The sequence below is a fragment of the Chinchilla lanigera genome, unplaced genomic scaffold (assembly GCF_000276665.1).
Source record: "Chinchilla lanigera isolate Chin_1 unplaced genomic scaffold, ChiLan1.0 scaffold00083, whole genome shotgun sequence".
Taxonomy (NCBI): domain Eukaryota; kingdom Metazoa; phylum Chordata; class Mammalia; order Rodentia; family Chinchillidae; genus Chinchilla; species Chinchilla lanigera.
In genome coordinates, this window is record NW_004955484.1 from 8,373,129 (window position 1) to 8,395,152 (window position 22,024).

The following is a 22,024-nucleotide window of genomic DNA, read 5'->3' on the forward strand; positions in this document are numbered from 1 at the left end:
ATGCTGACACTAATCAAAATATCTGGCCAAAACAAAAAAGACCTCATATAAGACATATGCCAACCCTGTCACAGAGTGGCGAACAGAATCCAGGGACCTCCCAGAGTTAAGGGACCAAAAGTCATGAACAGATACAAACTTTTCTCATTCCCATCCTTTATGCATATTCAATTCTCAGGAGCAAATGACTCTGGTGAAATCACTTCCAAAGGTAAGAGCCCTCCCCTCCTCCAAAAGTGCAAAACGAATTATTCAAATATAAGGCACCTGTATCACTATGACGGCACCCACACACCCTCCCACACTGAGACCCCATACTTACACATACAAGCAGCAGCGAGGAGACGGCAGGCCAAGTATGGGGGATCACAGGTGGGGAAGGAGGGCTGGATGATGTAGTTAGCGAAGGTGATGGCGATAATGGCCTGACTGGTAGGCTCAACAATTAGCAGTGAGGCCCACAGGCGGATGAAGGCAATGAAGCCCCCAAAGGCCTCTAGAATATAAGCATAGCTGGCTCCTGACTTGGTGATGGTGGTCCCCAGCTCTGCATAACAAAGGGCACCCACAACAGAGAAGAGTCCACCAATGGCCCACACGACCAGTGACAACCCGTAGGAGGCACTATGTTGCAGCACCCCCTTGGGAGAGACAAAAATCCCTGAGCCAATCATGTTGCCCACCACGAGGCTAACCCCATTCAGCAGGGAGATCTCCTTCTTCAGCTGCATAGTTTCCGGGGACCCTTCAGGTGGTGAGCTGACATCTTCCACCTTGGGCTGGCTGGCACCAGGGAGGAGATGGTAGGTGGGCATGGGGTCCTCAGTCTCCCTGGCTTCCATGGCAAACAGTTCCGGCACACCTGTGTTTACTGTGGCCTGGCAAAGAAAACAAATACGTCAAGTGTAGGGCAGGAACCAGTAAAGCTCAGGTTTAGACCCAAGGCAGGCAGATACTTGTCTGCTTCCACTGAAGGACAACACGCCACACACACAATAAAACAGGCCTGCCTGAGTTCCTGCCACAATAAACAGGGAGACAGAACTATCAGGCCTCCACTGCTCCTGAGGAAAAAAAATCGTGAAAGCTTCGACTTCCATCAAAATATCTGACTTACTGCACGGTAGCCTGGCACTGGGTTAGTCCACAGCGCAGATTCTGCCTAGGCATTGATTTTACTCTCCTCTTCCTAGCTTAAAACCCACAAACCTGCCTTGAAGACCTAAAAAAAAAAGAGAGAGAGAAGACCTGAGTCCCTGCACCAGATATAAACCTCTCATTTGCCTGAAAGGTCTCTCATTATACATGCAAAGTAATGCTGCCCACTCAGTTCTAACACAAAGAAGGACCCAGCACTCAAAACACACAAAAGAACCGGGCATGATGGCACATGTCTGTAATCCCAGCACTCAGGAGGTTGAGGCAGGAGGATCGTTGGGAGTTTGAGACCAGCCTGGGCTACAAAGTGAGCTCCAGGCCAGCCTGAACTGCATAGCGAGACCCTGTCTCATAAAGGAAAAAAAGAAAAAAGGGACTTTTGCAGTGCCCAGCCCTGCAGAGGTATAGCTGCAACTTCTCACTAACCAGCAAAGAACATGCACAGGTGCAGGGAAGGGCCAAAATGATAAGGCAAGAGTATTTCTGCTATTGCAGAAACTGGACCAAGGAGAGGATCTTCACAAAAATACACACCTTGCTGGGCGTGGTGGTACATGCCTGTAATCCCAGCTCTCAGGAGGCTGGAAGATCACTGTGAGTTTGAGATCAGCCTGGGCTACACAGTGAGTACTATGAACTACAGAGAAGAACTACAGAACCACATAGCAAGACCTTGTCTCCAAAAAAAGAGAAAACATACACCTGGTGTTGCTATGTCTATAACACCCACCTTCCTCAAATTGCTGCTGGCTTATTCAACACCTTCCTTTTCTTAAATACCCAAAAGAAAGATATTAGATAATAAAACAAGATAGAGAAAGAACACCCAAAGGCAACATCACCTGGGCCTAATTTGCCACTGGCTTATTTGCTGTCCTCCTCCCACTATCCCTTATTAACATCTGGGGCTGCAGAGATTCTCCCAGAACAGTACCCAGAAATCTTCCCACCCAAGCTCTAAGGCTTCTGTTAGTCACGGACCTAGTTTTGGAAAGCATCCTGTTGTGCGATGGCATACAGACATCCACTACCTTTGGATTAGAGTTGGGCTAACATAGAAACCTCAAGGAAGTTGAATTCCACATTAACCTACATATGAAGGACCCAGAATGTATCAGAAGATAAGCACCGCACCGGGGCTGGGGATTTAGCTCAGTGGCAAAGTGCCTGTCTGGCAAGTGCAAGGTGCAAGGACCTGAGTTCGATTCCTGGTACTGGAAGAAAAACAAAAACAAAAAAAAAGATAAGCACCTTTCTGACACCACATCTTCAATTCCTGTGCAGGTCATGCTTCAGACCCCTTAAACCTACTTCATCTTTTAGAGGAAGGAATCTAGTGAGCTATGTGATTCCCACCCAAGAGTCAATCTTTGAAGATCACAGGGATAACTTCCAGTGATAAGAACAACATCAGGCCAGGCATAGTGGCACATACATTTAATCTCAGCCTCTCAGGAGGCTGAGACAGGAGGATGATGAGGTAAGGCCACTGTAGGCAACTTAGCGAGATCCTGTCTTGAAATAAAAATTAAAAAGGGCCAAAGATGTAGTTCAGTGGTACAGTGCTCGCTTCACGCATGAGACCGTGGGTTCGATCCCTAGTATCAACTCCCCCCCCACCCCGATACACACACAGACACACACAAACAGGATCAGTTTATTATCTTCCCAAAAGCTTCTCATCTACCTGGGATAGATTTATGTGCTAGGTCTGGCTGCATTGAGCTCAGAGCAAAGGAACTAGTCATTCAAGAGTAAGAAGTTCTCAGAGAAAACTCCAATTCCACAAACCCCCACCCTAAATTCGTACCTTACCTGTCTTAGTCCCCTTCCAGAGTCTGAACCTAAGCCCAAGTGAAAAAGCTCCTCTAGGGTACTAGTAGCCTTCCCCAGGCCAACAACAACTACTTCTGCTTATATGGGGCTGGGCTTTCAGGTAGTACCACTTTTCTTTTCTCTCCTGGCTCCAAGTCATATGAGTTTCCCTATGCAAGCTCAGAACATATTTGTTGTCACATGTCTGTCAGGTGAGCCCCCAGGCATCCCTGGCAACAAAATCCGTAAACAGCTAAGAAGCCTTTATTCTCCTGTAAAAGTCAGCTGCACAGAGACCAAATTCACCTTTCGTGACTTTGCCTTCTTACCTAACTCAACGGAGATAAGCAGAGAAGCCCAGCCCCAATAGCCACGCCAGCGTCCTCTGTTTCATCAGACCCGATGTGGAGATCCAGGGCTGGGGGCTGGGACTGCTAGGTGTTCCTTCAGCAGCCTACAACCTGACACAGGTGTCTCTGATGTGGCTTTACTAAATACATCTATTCACTAGTGAAACTACAGTACCCAATGGCTTATTTGGAGGGGCAGGGTATAGTCACAGTCCCATAAAATCTCTTGCCTAAAATCTCAGCCCTAGCACCTGAATAAGGGACAAGGTTCCTGCTGGATTTTCAGAAGGACTCAGTCACATACAACTGAGAGCGGGTAAGGCTTCTTTATCTTCATTCAATAACATAATATAATTGTCAATAGAGGCCTGTCCTTGGCCAAAGTAATTAGAGTCCTTATCTCTTAGGTAAACACCCAGGCACAGAGTTGTGATGTAACCTCAGTGAGCTCCCTGAGAACAGATGGTTAAGTCCTAGGCTGCACTGGCCACACAATCCCAAGGCCATCCTTCACCTCTCCTCTACAAGGCAGGATTAAACATCCGGGTGAATGTTTAAATTTTTAAAAAATGTATTACAGTAAAAGACCATTAAACCTCCTCAGATTACTCCCTCTTACATCAAACATGCTTGTCCTATTATTCTTGCCACTTTCTACAGCTCTACTGGAAGTCCTCTTTCATGTCTTCTGAGGCATGGTGGCACATGCTTTTAATTCCAGAACTCTGGGAGGCTGAAGCAGGAGGATTGGGAGTTCAAACCCAACCTGGGCAACTGAGTGATTTAGTGAGACCCTGTCTCAAAATAAAAAAATAAAAAAGGGCCACGAGTGCAGCTCAGTGGGAAGGCCCTGGTTCAATCCTGAGCACACACACATGCAAAAAAAGTGACTAAAAAAAAAAAAATAGTGAAGGCTGCTACTGCGTATCATCCAAAGAGGCAGGCTCATGGAAACATTATGGTGTGTGCTCATGCACCTCGTTCACTAGATCTGGCATCATGCAACTTCTGGCTCTTCCACAAAGTCAGTGTGACCATGACAGGTAAACATTTTTAACTGATTCAGGACATCAAGGCAGCTAGGGCAGCACAACCAAAGACACTCACAGAAGAGGACTTCCAGAACTGCTTCAGAAAGTGGCAAGAAAACAGGGTAAGTATGTGCAGAGCAAGCCGGAGTATTCTGAGGGGGAGTACTGGCAATGTGTCTTTTACTGTGATAAATTCTTAAAAATTAAACATTCACCACAGTTTACAATCACACCTCAGATAGCTAAACCACACCTCACACAACTCTACAAAATCTACAAAGCACCTATGTTAAGCCAGGCTCTGTGCTGGGGACAGAGTTAACCAGATCAGTACAGACTATGCCCTCACAGAACACACAGCAGGCAGTACATCAACAAGGACCTGAGACACACACAGGATCACAAGTCCCATAGGCAGAGACCAGAAGTCACCAGCAACCTGCACCTCACCTTTAGTCTTCCCAAACAGCTTCACTGACCTGTTTGTTTTTTGGTTTTTAGTTTTTGGGGGTTTTTTTGTCTTTTTGAGACAGGGTTTTGATAAGCAGTTAAGGTTGGCCTTGAATTCACTTTGTAGTCCAGGGAGGCCTTGAACTCACAACAATCCTCTTGCCTCAGCCTCCCAAGTGCTGGAATTACAGGCATGTGCCACCACGCCTGGCTTCTAACCCTTTTGTTTGTTTGTTTGTTTGTTTTTTTGAGACAGGGTCCCACTATGTAGTCCAGGCTGGCTTTAAACTCACTATGTACCCCAAGCTAGCCTTCAACAGGCCACAATCCTCTTGCCTCAGCCTCCCGAGTGCTGGGATTACAGGTGTGAGCCACTACGCCCCAGCTAGCCCTACTGACCTGTGAACATCAAATTAAACAATATAAAACTCTTCAATAAAATATGAAGTCTTTGTGAACAGGGTTAACCATGCTGCAAGACAAATTCTGGAAGCAAGGAGCAGGAGGAAAGAAGAGAGGTAAACTCATTTCATAAGCTATTCATTTAGAATACAGAAAGGTGGAAAAAACATTGTTCTCATTCCAGTGACAAGAAAAAGTGAGATAACCTATAAAAGCATATTTTTTTAAACAATACAAAGTTTATTTGAACAAGTAAAAATGAAAAGTGAGAGAAACTGGCTCTGCAGAGAGAGCTCCAGCCAAGTAAAAGAGGAAAAAAGCAAAAGTGCTACCTGGAGGAAGGGGGTGGCTACGATGAAGAAAGCCATGATAGCCTAAAACCATATTTTTTTGAAACTACTAGAAAACAGGGTTACAAGTCCAATGAACTAGACTGAAATTGAAGGGAAGACAGCGGGGAGAGAGAGATTCAAAGTCCAGCTTACCTGTGTAGTGGGAAAAACGTCATCACTATACAATGGATAAGAAAAATCAAGTACAATTTTTAATAAATTAACTGGACATGGTGGTGCACACCTATAATTCCAGCAATCTGGAAGGCTGAGGCAGGAGGATTGCAAGTTCAAGCTCAGCCTGGACAATTTAGCAAGATCCTGTCTCAAAATACAGAGTAAAAAAAAAAAAAAAAAGGCTGGAGCTGTATCAATCCCAAGTGCTAAAAAGGGAATGAATACTGAATTGCTGTAAACCCCTGGAGAAAAGGCACTTTACTCCCAAGGCAGCTGGGCCAGGAGAAAAGAAAACAAACCCCCTCTGTCTGGGAGAAGGTCAGGAAATGTTGGCCAAGACCACTGAAGGTGTCCTAATCATAGGAAGGACAGAATCACCCAGAAAGATCTACCCCCAAGACTCAAGGACATACTCCCTAAAATTGGGGTTGGGCCTGGATGATGGAGAATCTCCTTATTCCCCAGGACTAGGTTAGCAAGCACCCAGGCACAAGCAATGGCAGTCTGCCACTGCGAGGGTGGTGGACTGCACCCTGAGAAGAGCTAAAGCAGAGGTAGAGCATGAACTAAAACACAGCCTCCCTTCCAGCAAAGCAAACCAGCCCTACGTGCAAGGAGCCACCAGAGGAAACTGAACATGTGGTTCTCTACAGTACCATAGGAACAACTAAACCCCAAACACAATTCTAATCCTAACTGACTCAAACTCTCCTACCAACAACCTCACAAAAGAGGCATACTCACTTCCCAGAATAAATTCCCGTCTCCACTCTTCCACTGCCTGACAGTCAATAACATACTATAAGCAACACAAAAAGAACAAGAAAAACAACTCGCTCTCAAGATGCAAGGTAATTAGGCAGGGGATATAGCGCAGCCCCACAAGCGCCTGCCTGGCAAGCAAGCAGAAGGTCCCGAGTTTGATTTCCAGTACTAAAAAAAAAAAAAACAAAGATGAAAGGTAATCAATAGGACCACACCTAGAGATGACGTAGATATTGAAAACATCAAACAGGTAATATAAACTATGATGGTGGTAGAGTATTTGCCTACCATACGTAAAGCCCTGGATTCAATCCCCAGTACTGCCAAAAATAAAATAAAATAAAATAACTATGATTAATATGATAAAGGCTGTAATGAAAAAATTAGACAGCAGGTGGGAATAAACATGGAATTTCTCCATAAAATAAATCATAAAAGTCAAAATGGAAAAAAATAAAATGGGCAAGCATCTAAGAGATATGGGACAACTGCAAACAAGATGAAGTAAACATTTTTTTTTTTTTTTTTTGGTACCAGGAGTTGAACTCATGACCTCAGGTTTGCCAGGCAAACACTTATGCCACTGAGCTATATCCCTGGCAAACATTTCTTTAAAATTGGTTTGTCAGGGCTGGGGATTTAGCTCAGCGGCACAGCGCCTGCCTGGCAAGCGCAAGGTCGTGAGCTCAATTCCCATTACCAGAAAAAAAAACAAAAAAACAAAAAAAGTAAAATAAAATAAAATAAAATTGGTTTGTCCACAGTTGGGGAGGCTGAGGCAGGAGGATTGCCATGAGTTTGAGGCCAGCCTGGGCTACAAAATGAGTTCAAGCCCAGCCTGAACGCATAGCAAAACCCTGTCTCAAAAAGACAAAAAAAATTTTGTTGTTGTTGTTGTTGGTTTTTGGGGTTTTGTTGTTGTTATTATTTGTTTTGGTTTTTTGAGATGGAGTTTTGCTATGTAGTTCAGGCTGGCCTTGAACTCATTTTGTAGCCCAGGCTGGCCTCAAATGTGTGGCACTCTGCCTGCCTTACCCTCCCAAGTGCTGGGATTACAGGCATGTGCCACCATGCCTGGCAAAAGTTATTTTTAATTGCTTAGAATATAATTGATGGGGTCAGGGATACAGCTCAAGAGCACAGCGCCTGCCTGGCAAGTGCAAGGTCTTGAGTTTGATTCCTGGTACCAAACCAAAAATACAGAATATAATTGATGGCAAAAGCAAAAGCAGTAGCAATAGACTATGGATTTATAGCACATGTAAAAGTAAAACATCTGATGACAATAGCACAAAGAATAGGAAGAAGGAATGGGAGTATACTTTTCCAAGGTTCTTATATTACATGTAAAACAATATAGGATTGAGCTGGGGATATAGCTCAGCGGTATAAGCACCTGCCTGGTAAAGCACAAGGTCCTGAGTTCGATTCCCGGTACCAAAAAATAAATAAATAAAACAATATAGGACTACTTAAAAGCACACTGTTAACAATTAAAGATTTACAAAACTGAAGGTATAACTCAGTGGTAGTGCACTTATCTAACATGTAAAAGGCTATGGGTTCAATCCTAGTGTGACCAAAAGAAATACATACATACACACATACATTGTAAAACTAAGGCAATCACAAAAAGCAAGCAAAAGAAAAGGTATAAATAATAAGCCAGCAATAGAGATAAAAGAGAACCATGATTCAGGTATGGTTCATGCCTATATCACAGCACTCTGGGAGGCTGAGGCAGAAGGATTGCAAGTTTGAGCCCAACCTAGGCAATTTAGGGAGACTGCCTCAAATTTAAAAATAAGGGGGTTGGGGATTTAGCTCAGCGCACAGCGCCTGCCTGGCAAGCACAAGATTGTGAGATCAATTCTCGGTACCAAAAACAAACAAACAAACAAAAAAATTTAAAAATAAAAAAGAGCTGGTGATGTAGCTCAATCTGAAGGCCCTAGGTTCAATCTCCATACTGTAAGAAAAATAAAACAAAAAACCCAGAATCATGAAAAATAATACAAAAGTAAGCAGAAAAAGAAAAGGGGAACAAAGAATACATAGAATAAATACAAAAAACTAAGGGGGCAGATTTTAATCTAGGTATATCATTACTGACATTAAATATAAATGATCTAAACACATCAAGTAACAGACAGTATCAGATTAGGTTAAAAAAGCAAATCCCAGCCTGGTGTTACAGTGCTCACCTGTAGTCCCAACACTCAGAAGGCTGAAGCAGGAGGATCACCTGAGTTTGAGACCAGCAAAAAAGAAAGAAAGAAAGGGAGGGAGGGAGAGAGAAACAAAGAGAAGAAAGAAGAGAGAAAGAAAGAGAGAGAGAGAAAGAAAGAAAGAAAGAAAGAAAGAAAGAAAGAAAGAAAGAAAGAAAGAAAGAAAGAAAGGAAGAAAAAATAGTGCAGCAGGATATTTTCCTTTGTAAAATCTAAATTTTACATCCCCATTAGAGGCAGCCCTCCATTACTGAGATCCATCATAGTCACAAGGACAACATGACTGAAGCAATCAGCTCATACTTCATCAGAAAACTACTCTGGTCATCTCAAATCATGCGTGTCTAGGCAGCTGCTGCTCCCTACCCTCCTAAATCCTGGCAGCACCATTTGCATAACTTGTAGAAACAGCTCCACAATTTAGAGACGTAAAGAAGCAAATAGATCGCTAATAAAGAAAAATAAAGGAAAGGAAAGGAGAGAAGGAGGAGGGAAAGGAGGAAAGGAAAGTTAAAACAAACAGCAGAAAGATCAGACTCATAACTGGTATACACTTTTAGTCTGTAATAACAACATGTCCACAGCCAGATAAAGGAAGGAGGTAGAAGCAAGGAAGATAAGAGAAAATCAGGCTTGTGGTTTCCCACGTTTGCCAGGAAAGGAAAATCAAACTTATCAGCTCAAATAACAGTCTGCCACCAGATTCAGGAAGTAAAAGCCATAACGTACCACCACAGTGGGACAACAGGAATGCGGGCAGCCTGGGGAGTTTCTCGAAGGGCCCCACCAGGCAAAAAGAGGTGAAAATGACCTCAGGAAGTAGTCACAGGTTTAAGTTTGCTCCTCCTCCATCCTCAAATAAGGAAGCAGCGCTCAGAAATAAGGCACCGAAGGGCTGAGCATTCTGCCACAACGCTGCTGGGTTAGCTGGCGGGGCAGCGTTCCCCACTGCGTCCAGGGCCGGGGAGAGCCGGAATTCTTTTTAACTGTGTCACTGAGCACACTGCCCAGCGCCCGTGGGAGTTTCTTCACGACATCTGTTAAGCTAGATGTTGATTCCTATTTATACTGACCATTACACAACACGGTGACCAGACTGTTGGCTTAGGGCTCAGTGGAGAGTTTTCACAATGTGTGTCACAAATACCTCCCGGTATTTACCTTGAGATAGTCAAATGAGACAGCAGGACGCAGGGAGCCGCTCGGAAGAGCCACAGTGAGGAGGAGCAGCCCGTTCCCGAGCTCCAAGTCCCGACGCCAGCAGACTGCAGCAGCCCCGCGAAGCTTAGCTTCTGCCTTGCATACTCACGCCTTGCACCCTCGGCCCTGCTCACGCTCGCAGAGTCGCCCGCTCGGGCTCTCGGTCTGTCTCACATTCAGCCTTACACACCCAGGCTCTCTCGCACACCACCTCCTCCCCTCTCACCATCTCCCTCACCCTCGGCGCTCACACACTCAACGGTCAGCCTCACGCCCGCGGTCCTCCTTTCACATACGACCTCCCTCACACTCCCCCCAAGTCGCCTTCACACCCGTGGTCTTTCTCTCTTCACACACGCAGTCTCCCCCGCACTCACAAAGCCACCCTCAGACCCCCGTCCCTCTATCGCGCGCACACACTCTCACACACGCGGGGTCTCCCGCACCCCTGAACTCACCCGCACCCTGCAAGTCCCTCCTTCCCGTCCCAGCCTCACCCTCTCGGCCGCGGCGCCCCCCACGCGGAGGAGGCCCGGCGACCCCGCGCCGTTTCCGGCCGGCATCCCGCTCGCGGCGGCGGCTGCGCACAGCGGTCGGCTCCCGCGAGGCGCGGTCTCAGCCGCGTCGGCTCTGCGTCCCTCGTCCCGGTGTCTCCGGCGCCCCGCAGCCCCGTCCTCCCGCGGCCCGGCCCGTTACCTCCGATGACCAGGCGCGCTCAGGATGCTCCGCCGCTCCGCCAAGGCCGCCAGGCCCCGCCCTCGCCACGTCACCAGCCGCCGGATCGCGACAGGACGCGCCGCGTCGGGACAGGACTCAGCGCCCCCGCCGCTGACGGTGTCGCTTCCGGACTCCAGAGGTCGCCGCTCCGCTTCGGGCCGTCCCAGCCTGCAAACCAGGACCCTCGCCGTGGATGGCCACTCCCCGAGCCTACACGCAGTCACGGGGCATCTCCGAGGGCCTCGACCTGGGGATGCACCTGCGCGGAGCTCTGAAGGGCCCGCACGTTTTATTTCCATGTGGGCTTTGGCCAGCCCCACACCCGGGAGGACCCGAGGTAGTTTACACGAGGAGCTCCTGCCTGCACACCCAGGTCATGGCCAGCTCTCTACCTAGGTGCCCCGGGAAGAAACACACCCCTAGGGTTTGTCCACCCACAGCTCAGCCTCAGATCCTCTGAGACCCGCAGACACAGACACTGTGGGCTCCCCTGGCCAACCTCAGGCCTCCTTGGGACTCTGTCCTCGTTTTGCCTGACCCTGAAGACAGCCCTCTTGGGAGAGCAGTGCCCTCCTGACTGTTTTCTTCCTGTCCTTCCTGGTTCTCCTGGTACCTCCTGGACTCTGTCCAGGCTCCTGATCTCATGGGCTCCTGGGCCCTCTCCCTTCCTTGGTATCCTGTCCACGTCTCACATACTTACTCTCTCCTGGGCCGTGCAGTCATTGCTCCCAGGCTTGTGCCCAGAACTGCGCATCATCTGGCTCAGACCCTACCCAAACCCTTGCTTCCTTCCACCCCGGCCCGACCAGGAAGGCCTTACTCAGACCCTTCCTACTTTTCCTCCCTCAAGGCCTGCATCCCATGGTTTCCTTCTCCCCAGATACAGTAGGCTCTCAATCCTTATCCTGTGCCCTGTAACTCAGCCCGCTCCTCAGGGTGTGCTGCTAAAATGCAGAGTGGAATGACTTCATATCTCCTCTGCCAAAAAACCCTTCCACCCTCCTCCCTAAAGGCCTGGGATGACAATCCTTGAGGAGTCGTCTTCTGGTGCTGCCCTTGGTGTGGCCCTCTGCTTTAGTGTAAACGTGTATGTACGTATCTGGGTCGGTAGAGTCTGATCCTTCATCTCCTGGACTTGTTCCTCCAGTCTCTTTGGCCAGGCAGAGGGATAGCTCTGGATGATCATATTATTCAATGGCAACCAGTCCTCTTTCCTTGCAACGACTTCATACAAAAGCCTGCTGGCTCCTAGACTGCTGACTTTGCTTTCTCACACCAGCCTATCAGCTGAAAGCCTCCAGTGCACCAGGCGTTGAATCCGATGTTCTCCAAAATCATCACCGCTCCTAGGACCACCCTGCAGGATACATTTCTTTATCCTTCAGATGAGGAAACAGGCTCAGGGGGGTCAGGAGACTCCCCAGGTTACTGGACTTGAGCTAGTAGAGCTGGGATTTGAACCCAGGTATGTTGGTCCTGAAGTCTGCTCTGACTCCATGCCTTCTGCAGCTGTGAAACCCATGGTGGCGGTGGAGCTAGAACAGGTTGGTGTGGGTGGCTACAAGGCCACCACAAACAATAGCATGGGTGGGTGGGTGGGTGGGTTTCAGGTTGGGAAGGACCTGGAAATGAAGCTTGCTGCCATGTTGTCATCCTTTTACTGAGGCCAAAGCTGCAACTGGACCTGAGTGTCCTTGGGCATCCTCACCCCTTTCAAGGCCACCCCTTCCTTCCACATCTGGCTAACACCGTATTATAGGTGGTGTGGCGAGATGATCCAAAGTGCCCTCTAGTGGCCCATGTTGAGATCAGGCTGGTGTAGCTCAGTGCAGAAAAGACTCTGCACCACAAAGCTCGACCTGGAACCCCATTCCTATGCATGGTTCCCTGTCTCAGACTCTTCATACATCTCCATGTGGGTCTGGGGCTAGGGATTTAGCTCAGCAGCACAGCGCCTGCCCAGCAAGTGCAAGGTCATGAGTTCGATCCCCAGTACCAGAAAACAAAACAAAACAAACAAAAAAACCAAATCCATGTGGGTATCTCTTGGTCCCTGTCTCTACCCACCTCTCTCTGCCCCTAAATCTCAGCATAGTCTCTCGTCCACCTTCAGGCTCCATCCCCAAAGCGGGACATACGGCAGGCAGATGAGCTGAAGAAACTAAGGGTGGCATCTGAAACCTGCAAGCTGAGAGAGGACAGAGGCCAAGAAGGGTTGAGTCTAGCCAGGGTGATCTGTAGGACTGTCCTTGTCCCCAAGCTCTCTGGCAACATGTGGGGCCTGCTCACCAAGCAGGAGCTGGGAGAGAGCTGGAGCCCTATTCCAAGAAGAATGTTTTCTTGCTTCAAGGGGAACTAGATTTCAGGACAGAGGGCAAGAGAACGAACTCCAAAGAAAGGCCCAGGAGTCATGCTTTGGTACTGAGATAAAGGTCCAGCCCGATTACCCACTGCTCTAGTGCCCTCATACACCCACCACCTCTCCTCTCCCATGCTTAAGCAGATCCGAGACTAGGACACCTTACAGCATCCAGAATACTTTATTGCCAGAATCGAGGTACATCCTGCTCAAGCCCCATACGGAGCCCATCACTCAGGACAAAAGGAGACAGATGCTGGGCACATACACAACAGCAAAAATCCAGCTCCAAGAAACCTTGCGGGAGAGAGGCACAGTCCAGCCTGACGGTGGTTTTGAGACTTCAGTCTTGAGGCTGGACCTAAGTCTCAGCCTCTGGCCAGGTACCCATCTACAGCCTACTGCCAGTAAGTAGGCTCAGACTCTCCCTCCCTGCTATCATGGGGAGACCCATCCAGCACCCCTGGAGCAGACCGCAGACCTGGGGAGACGTAGCCCCCTGGCTCACTTAAATCTCTGGGTTCACCCCTTTGTTCTAAAAACCACTGACTGATTAGCAGGTACTGAGCAGAAGCGCCAGCACCTTTCAGCCCTGTGCCAGCCCAGCTGGGTGCTGAGACTGTATGGCAAGCTGGCAGTGGGGTTCACAAGAGGGCAGCTCAAGGCAGCCTCAAGAGTTCCCTTTCTCCATAGGTACCTAGAATGCCAGGGCACTGGGCCCTGCTCTTCTTCAACCACAGTCCCAGAGCCACGGAAGCCAGATTTAATACTGGAACCCACAGCACAACCAGAGAGATCAGAGCCCCTGGTGGCCATCTGCCGCCCAATCCACAACTGGGCTGCTACTGCAGGCGAGAGAGGTAGGAATGAAATGAATGCCCCAAGCCTGGGGAGCCATGGAAAATAAAACTGCCCCTGCCTGCAGGGGGTACCAGGCTGTCCACCAGTGAGGCCACAGGGAAGCAGCAGCTTCGGCCACCCATGTCTAGTAGCAGGCCTGTATGAGGCCAGTGCATGGGAAGGGTCACCTGAGGGTCACAGAGCTCAGTATAGCCCTCATGGGAAGTCCAAGACCCAGTGGGTGAGTGTGGAAAGCCCACAGGGCTAAGAGGAATGCATGGCCCCTGAGCTGGGGATTGAGGCCAGGTGCCAACCAACCCACCATGCAGAGCCAGTCCTGAGTAACAGACAGTTCCAGCAGCAGCAGCATTCTTTACATCAAGGGTCTCTGGAGTCCACACTCATGTATTTCCTTGTTCATGGCCACCGACGGAGGATGAGCAATAATACTTCCCAGGGCAGATGCTTCATAGCCCAAGACCCAGGATCTTGAATGACTGGTTGCAAACTTTGCTAAATTTATAATCCCTAACAGCTTCAGAGGCCAAGGAAAGCCGTGTCCAACCCATCCAAGCAACCCTGCCTGGCACAGGACTCAGGGCCCAAGAAGTACTTGTTTCAGATAGGCCAGCGTGGTGGCATTGGCCAGCATCTGGATGTGCTCACTGCCTGGGAGCTCCTGCAAAGACACTTGGTGCTCCTGGTGTCTTTGCCAGGTCCGGCAATGCAGGGCACTCTCCAAGTTCACAGTGCCGTCACCATCACCGAAGTAGATTTTAGGGTCGCGATCAGGGAAGGTCTCATAGTAGAAGGAGTCTGGTGTAGGAACACCGGTGCCATAGAGGCAGTGCAGAGGCACACCAGGCGGCACCGTGGCGTCCACCAGCCCATCTGTGTTCTGCCGCATGAACCAGCCGTCCTCAAAGCCAATGTCCTGGAAGAACTGCTGATAGTCCCGCAGGGTGTAGTTGGTCACAGGTGTGTGTACGAACACTTTCTTGGGTGACCAAGTGTGGTTGTAGGGCAGCAGCCAGCTGGTGGAGACAGCAGACCGCTGCTGCTCCCGGATCTTCAGCGTCTCAATGACAGGGATCCGGTTGTTGTCTCCTACAGGGAAAGGGGCCGGTCAGTCCATGCTGAGGAATACAAGCTAGCTGGGCAGGAGGTTCAGTACAGGCCCTCAGTGTGAGCCAGTGGCCCAGTCTGTACTCCAATCACTCTGTACTTAATCATGTTAATCATATAGCTTCCTTTCCTGCACTGGATTTTATTGTTTTCCATTATTTTTGCTACATTTGTGAAATATCCAAGCCTTGTTTTGTTTCTTTTGCATTTCTTCACCAGAGATTTAGGTACCACCTCCCCCAGGGCGATTTATTATGTTTCCTCACCCTTGGGGAAGCCTCCTTCAAGGGTACTGTTATCTATCACTGCCCTCCTCCAAGGATGCCCAGTTACCATCCCACCTCGGTTATCACACCTCGGGCACTGCCCTCTCTCAGGCAGATGAGCATGTTGACAGCCCAAGGCATTGTCCTTTTTCTATTTTATCACAATGAATAGTATACATGTTTTCCTTTTCTTAGGCTCAGACCAGCATTTAGTCAGCATGTCCCATTTCAGCCTCTGCCTGTGCACGACCTGGGCAGCCAGGCCTGAAGGAGACAGGGCAGAGGAGGCTGCAATTTACACACAGGAATCCAAACCCTACAGATACACCCACCCACCAGTGAATCCAGTGCGGGCCAGAGGCCTAACTGGGATCAGGGGCAGCTGACCAATATAGGCCCCATGGCTATCCATCATCCCCCCACCCTGTATCTAAAAGCAAGGAGACCATGGCACCTCAGTTCTGCCTGTGGAAGGCTGGCTCTAGGACCCCTGAGGACAGGGAAGCCTTGGGAGTATGTGGACTTCCACCTCCCCAGCCCTCACTCCCAACTGTGGACTACCAGGGCCAAAAAAAGCTTCCCAGCATCTGAGGCAAAGTCTAAGGGGACTCTGAGGAAGCTCTGAAAGGGGCGGGAGCCTGAACTCCTCCTCATGGCTCCCTCTCCGAACTCTGCGATCCACACTGGACAGAAGTGGTGGCTGGGATTATCTGAAAGTCTGGGCCGTGCACTATCTAGTCTCTTGAGGTCACCACGGGGAGAAGCACAGGGCCTGACTCTATCACAACGATCAGCTGTCCAAGCAGGTCAGGTAGTGCCAGTGAGGGGTGGAAGAAAGCTCCTGAGATGCTTGGCATGGCCTTGCTTCATGGTCCCCAAAGTGAAGGCGTACAGGGCCCCTACCCAGTCCTGCCAGAGGGTGGAAAGTTTCCTCTTCGAGTAGTAAGCTCTGCCCTATGGCTACAGCTGGTAGGTTTATTTTTTTCTTTCTGTTTTTTTGAGACTGGGTTTCACTGTGCAGTTCAGACTGGCTTTGAACTCTTTTTGTTGCCCAGGGTGGTCTTGAACTCACAGCAGTCCTCCTGTTTTAGCCTCCCAAGTGCTGAGATTATAGGCGTGTGCTACCATACCCAGGCTACAACTGGTAGATTCTTTTTTTTATTTGGTACCGGGAATCAAACTCAGGACCTTTCACTTGCCAGGCAGGAGCTGTGCCGCTGAGCTATATTCCCAGACCACTGGTAAGTTCTTATATTAGTTTTTTCTTTTGTTGTGTTTCTTAAAGACAAAACGTCACTATGTAGTTCAGGATGGCCTTCAACTCACTAGGTGGCAGGTTATGACAGCCATAAAAAGGCAAGTAGATTGGCGAGGAAGAGGGAGGGGGTGACTTTCCCGACTGCCAGATCTGCACCTGCTTCCTCACCGCACTGCCCACAGAGGTCCCCCCGCTGCCCAAGAAGGAGGTGTAACTCGTAAACAGGAAGCGGTAGTTCAGTTTTCCTCCTCTGGTGCAAAGGTGAGGATAAAGAAGTGAGGATGGGGTAAGAGGGTACTCAAAGAACCTTGGATAAAACAAGTTCAGCCAGCCAGGCTACTGTATATGTGTGTTTATATGTTGTATGTGTGGGGTGTGTGTGTGTGTGTGTGTGTGTATGTGTGTGTGCAAGTGTATGTGCATTCACGTGTGTGTAACAGCAAGTACCTGTGTGACCAAGACTTATGCCATCACCTGTACAAAGCATAAGAAATTATCTTACATAGATCACAAGGGCTATCAACTAGAAGTAAAATTAGATGTAGTAAAATTAGGCATTTCAAAAATATTTGAAGCATGGTGGTGCATGCCTGTAATCCCAGTACTCAAGAGGCTGAGACAAAAAAAAAAGAGACTGAGGCAGGAGGATTGCTTTGAGTTTGAGGCCGGCCTGGGCTACAAAGTGAGTTCAAGGCCTGGCTGAACTGCATAGTGAAACCCTGTCTCAAAAAACAAAAAAAAAAAGAAGAAAAAGAAAAAGAATGGTAGTTCTAAAAAAGAAGGGTGATGATCCCAGGAAGATATGAAGGGTACTGGCACAGCAAGGTGAGGAGAAAGACACCTCTGGGACTGGCCACCTATCTGGGCCAGGCAGGTCTTACCTGAGGCCAGGACACGAAGGGTCTTGGCCACGCCCCCCCAAGGGGCACCCAGTGACACGAAGGCACGGATATACTTGTTCTTCCAATCTTGTGGCTGCTGTTGCAGGAAGTATAGTGTGTACATGTTGCCCATGCTGTGGGCCACCAGCACCACAGGGCCCCCGTACAGGCGGTGCATCTCCTCGATCATCTCCCGGAGGGCCAGGAAGTAGGCCTTGTTTTCATCTGTGGGCAAAAGTCAGGAGAGGTCAGGAGGAGGGATCCTGGAGCCTGAACCACTGACTGTCCCTCAGGTAAGACCCAGGTCTCGTGGGTGTGAGGATGCTAAAGCCCAAATTCCATTAAGGGAGGATGACAGGTTCCTCTTCCACCCCCACCCCAGGGCTCAGAGGTGCAGGCGCCTTTGCACGCGTGGGGAAGGACAAGGTAAGAATGACCAGGGGTTGTCAGGGCTATGACTGCTGGGCTGGACACGAGGGGTCTACGGTAGAGAGGAGCCCAGGGCCAGAGGAAAAGCCACGGACCACGGTGGCCGTGACTACCTTGTCTTATCTCCCAAAACCACAGGGAGGGAATGAATGTGACATCTTACTTGGGGCACGGCGCCAGTCATAGGGGGCCCCTCGGACGTCTTCACCTCGAGTGTAGCCCCAGCCCACAAGGCTGTCCACCATGGTATGGAAATAGGAACCTAGAGACAGACACACAGGGGATTAGAAAAAGCACAGCCAGTGCCAACCACCCACACCGTGCCACTACAGCAATGTAACATCTCCAAAAAGGAGGTCCCTGGAGGGCTACAAGCGTCTGTGCCCACACTGATCAGGGACAGCTCACAGGCTACCTGGGTCTCACAGGAACCCAAGGGGGTTCCTCCAACTCTAGGAGTCCAGCAGAGCCCCCAACCCCGTCCTGTGGAGACCTTGAGTAAGAGCTACATACCCACACTGCTTTTGCTAGGGTCCAGGAACTCCAATGAGAAAGTCTTCCCAAAGCCAGGGACACGCACATCCACACCATCAGGAAAATGGGTGGTCCCGGATGTTCTGTTGTAAACTAGCCTGTCGGGACAGGATATCACAAGAGTGACCCAGAGGTGACACTGAGCTTGGTGTGTCCCACTACTGCTCTGTGACCTGAGTCATAGCTTGGGGGTGAGATACACAGTACTGCAGAAGGGAGGCCAAAAGTAACAAAGCAGATGTATAAATCCAAGTAAGGACCCCTACCACAGCTTCCTCCTGAGACTGACCACAGGATCCTTCACGGCAAAATTCCCTTCTCCCCACTGTCACCCGCCCCAGAATGAGGGTCTTAGACTCATCTTGGCTCGGCCATGAACTTCATACTTGACTCCAGCAGACAACCTGCCCTTCGGACTCCCATTGCTCCATCTCCATGGAGACCCTGCCAGCTACTAGACCGCGCCACACGGCAAAGGAGATGGTGAACCCGGCACACAACAGAACCGCTCGGGGGCCCTGCTAAGCACGTGTGGCTGCTATGCGGATAAGTGCACGGGGTGCAGAGGAATACTGAGGGCCGATGGAGACGGGAGAAAGGCCTTGTGCAGACCCAAGTGGGCACGGCTGGGTCTGACTTGCTCTTGGCGCTGGACTCATCAACCAGCCTCCTCCCGACCACACAATCCATGGAGGATGGGAATGGATCACACATGATCTTTTCAGTATCCCAACGCCACGTCACATGCTAGCGACTTCAAGATCCAGGATCTTAGGGCCGGGAATATAGCTCAGAGGCACAAGCGCCTGCCTGGCAAGCACAAGGTCCTGGGTTCAATTTCTGGTACCAAAAAAAGACCCAGGATTTAGACTGCAAATTCCTGAATGCCGTGACACATGGAATGCCAGCTGCCTGGGATCCCTAATAGCCCTCTGTTAATTTCCTACTGTGTAACAAATTAGCATAGGTTTGGCAGCGTCTAACACTACATATGTTATCACATCGTTTCTGATGCTGCAGAGCAAAACGGAACCAGACAAGAGGGACCGGCCCCCACCTCAGGGCTAAGCACATGGCTGCTCTATCCTTCCATCCCAAATGAAGGGTAAAAGGCCTAGAGAAATTATGAGGATGAGGTAGGGAGAGACCTGCTTCTGGGATAGAAACCCTGCTGTCTTTGCCTGACACCAAAGAGGCAAATATGCCTAAAAACACCCCAAGTTCATGGTGGTCTTGAGTCTTTCTTTCCCGTTAATGATCACCTATATAAAGATAACTAGATTCTCAGCAATGAATGACCCAAATAATAGGTCCTGAACACCCACTCTCTCCAGTCTGTACATACTCTCAGTGACCACCCAGAAAAGTATGAAGAACTGTTCTGCAAAGCCAAAGCAGCTCTGTGCTAGCGGAAAATCTAAAGCTAGGCATGGTGGCACACACATATAATTCTGGTTACGAGGGAGGCTGAGGAAGGAGGATTGCAAATTTGAGGTCAGCCTGAATAACTTACTGAGTCTGTGTTGGCAGGGTGTGGTGGCTCACACCTGTAATCCCAGCACTCAGGAGGATGAGGCAGGATTGCTGTGAGTTCAAGGCCAGCCCAAACTACACAGCAAGACCCTGTCTCAAAAAACAAAACCAAGCTGGGCGTGGTGGCGCACGCCGGTAATCTCAGTACTCAGGAGGCTGAGGCAGGAGGAGGAGTTTGAGGCCAGCCTAGGCTACAAAGTGAGGTCAAGGCCAGCCTGAATTACATAGCAAGACCCTGTCTCAAAAAAGACAAAAAAACAAAAACAAAAACCAAGAACCAAACAAAAAAGAGACTATCTCAAAATAAAGAAAATGGAGCCAGGAACAGTGGTGAATGCCTGTAATCCCAGCACTTTGTGAGGCTGAGACAGAAGGATCACAAGTTTGAGCTCCACCTAGTCAATTTAGCAAGACCCTGTCTCAAAATAAAACATAAAATAAAAATTTAAAAGGTCAAAATACAGCTCAGTGCAAAGACCCTGGGTTCAATCCCCAGTACCACAACAAATGAATGAAGCAAGCCAGGGCTGCAGCTCAGTGGTATAATGCATGCCTGCCATGTGCAAGGTCCTGGGTTCAATCCCCAGTATGTTTTTTTTGGTTTGTTTTTTTTTTCTGTCTTTTTGAGACAGGGTCTCACTGTGCAGTTCAGGCTGGCCTTGAGCTCACTTTGTAGCCCAGTCTGGTCTCGAACTCACAACAATCCTCCTGCCTCAGTCGCCCAGTGCTGGGATTACAAGTGTGCGCCACCACGCCCAGCTCAATCCCCAGTGTAGAAGGGAGTCAGAAAGGAAAGGAGGGAGGAAGAGAAAAAATGGAAAGAAAGGAAAAGAGAAAAAAAGGGAGGGAAGAAAGAAGAGAGGGGGAGAAAGGGAGACGGGAAGGGAGAGAGAAGGGAGGGTGTGAGCGAGGGAGGAAATCTAAACAGGCCAGAGGACCAGGGTAGGCAGTCAAGCCCTTCTCAGTATCAGTCCACACCTCAAACTGGCAGTACCTGAGGCCATGTCTCCAGCACAAAAATAGAAATGCAGGTCAACAACCCAGAAATAACTTCATCACACACTGAGGAAGAAAGAGTCAATAAAGCAGGCAACACAAATAACAGGGAAGGACAGGCTCAAGAAACAGCCAGAACATCTCTGGCAAAACTTTTAAAGCCAAGCATGGTGGTGCACACCTGTCATCCCAGCACTCGGGAGGCTGAAGCAGGAGGATCACCTTGAGTGCCAGGCCAGTCTGGCCTACATAGCGAGTTCAAGGCCAGCCTGAACTATACAGGGTGACCCTGTCTCAAAAAACCAAAATAAACAAAAAGAAAACGACTTACAAGAAATGGAAAGACCTAATGCTGCTACTTCTCAAATTCTTTAATGAAACTGAAAGGGAATCAATACTCCCAAATTCATTCCAGGAAGCAAGCACTTCCCAAATACCAAAACCAGAGAATGACCTAACAAAGAAAGAGAACTACAGGCCAATCTCCTTAAGCAACATAGATGCAGAAAAAGCATTTGACAAAATCCAGCACCCATTCATGATAATTAGAATAGATGGTCTTTATCTCAATCTGGCAAAAGCCATCTATGACAAAGCAATAGCCAACATCATGCCAAACAGACAAAACCTGAAAGCTTTCACTCTAAAGCCAGGAACAAGACAAGGAGTCCACTGTCACCAATCTTATTCAATACTCAGGAAACATAAGCCAGGGCAGTTAGAAATACGGAGGAATGAAGAATAAAAAGGAATAAGGATAGGAAAGGAAGAAGTTAAATTATCATTATGTGCAGATGACGTGATACTCTACCATAGAGGATCCCAAAAACGCCACTAAAATACTTCTAGATTTAATAACCAAATTCAAGCATAGCTGGATACAAAATCAACAATCAAAAAAGTGAAAACCCTGCCAGGCGTGGTGGTGCACGCCTGTAATCCCAGCACTTGGGAAGCTGAGGCAGGAGGATTGTTGCGAGTTCGAGAGCAGCCTGGGCTACAACATGAGCTCAGGGCCAGCCTGAACTGCATAGCAAGACCCTGTCTCAAAAAAAACAAAAAGGGCCTGGGATATAGCTCAGCGGCACAAGCACCTGCCTGGCAAGTGCAAGGTCCTGAGTTTGATTCCCAGTACAAAAACAAACAAAAAACACTGTTAATTAAAAAAAAAAAAAAAA

The 22,024-nt window shown here is 48.9% G+C and overlaps 2 protein-coding genes across 10 annotated transcripts in view; both read right to left on the reverse strand.

The window, feature by feature from the left end:
* Slc7a6 (solute carrier family 7 (amino acid transporter light chain, y+L system), member 6) overlaps positions 1-10,686 on the reverse strand; it is a 48,307-nt gene extending 37,621 nt beyond the window's left edge. For 2 of the 9 annotated variants that reach the window (XM_013503922.1, XM_005403582.2), the window contains exons 1-2: positions 10,406-10,632; positions 323-878 (exon numbers count right to left, since the gene is read on the reverse strand). In XM_013503922.1, the coding sequence (XP_013359376.1) occupies positions 323-878; positions 10,406-10,471 (622 nt within the window). In that variant the 5' untranslated portion in view covers positions 10,472-10,632. Of the gene's footprint in view, positions 1-322; positions 879-1,117; positions 1,223-2,973; positions 3,115-9,437; positions 9,694-9,869; positions 10,348-10,405 lie in introns of those variants that run through there. The other 7 variants (XM_013503925.1, XM_013503923.1, XM_013503927.1 and 4 more) reach the window with 7 other exon arrangements.
* Positions 10,687-13,145: 2,459 nt separating this feature from the next.
* Pla2g15 (phospholipase A2, group XV) overlaps positions 13,146-22,024 on the reverse strand; it is a 26,679-nt gene continuing 17,800 nt past the window's right edge. Inside the window, exons 3-6 of the mRNA XM_005403586.2 lie at positions 18,297-18,415; positions 17,947-18,045; positions 17,355-17,579; positions 13,146-14,931 (exon numbers count right to left, since the gene is read on the reverse strand). Coding sequence (XP_005403643.1) covers positions 14,420-14,931; positions 17,355-17,579; positions 17,947-18,045; positions 18,297-18,415 — 955 coding nt within the window. The 3' untranslated portion in view covers positions 13,146-14,419. The remainder of the gene's footprint in view (positions 14,932-17,354; positions 17,580-17,946; positions 18,046-18,296; positions 18,416-22,024) is intronic.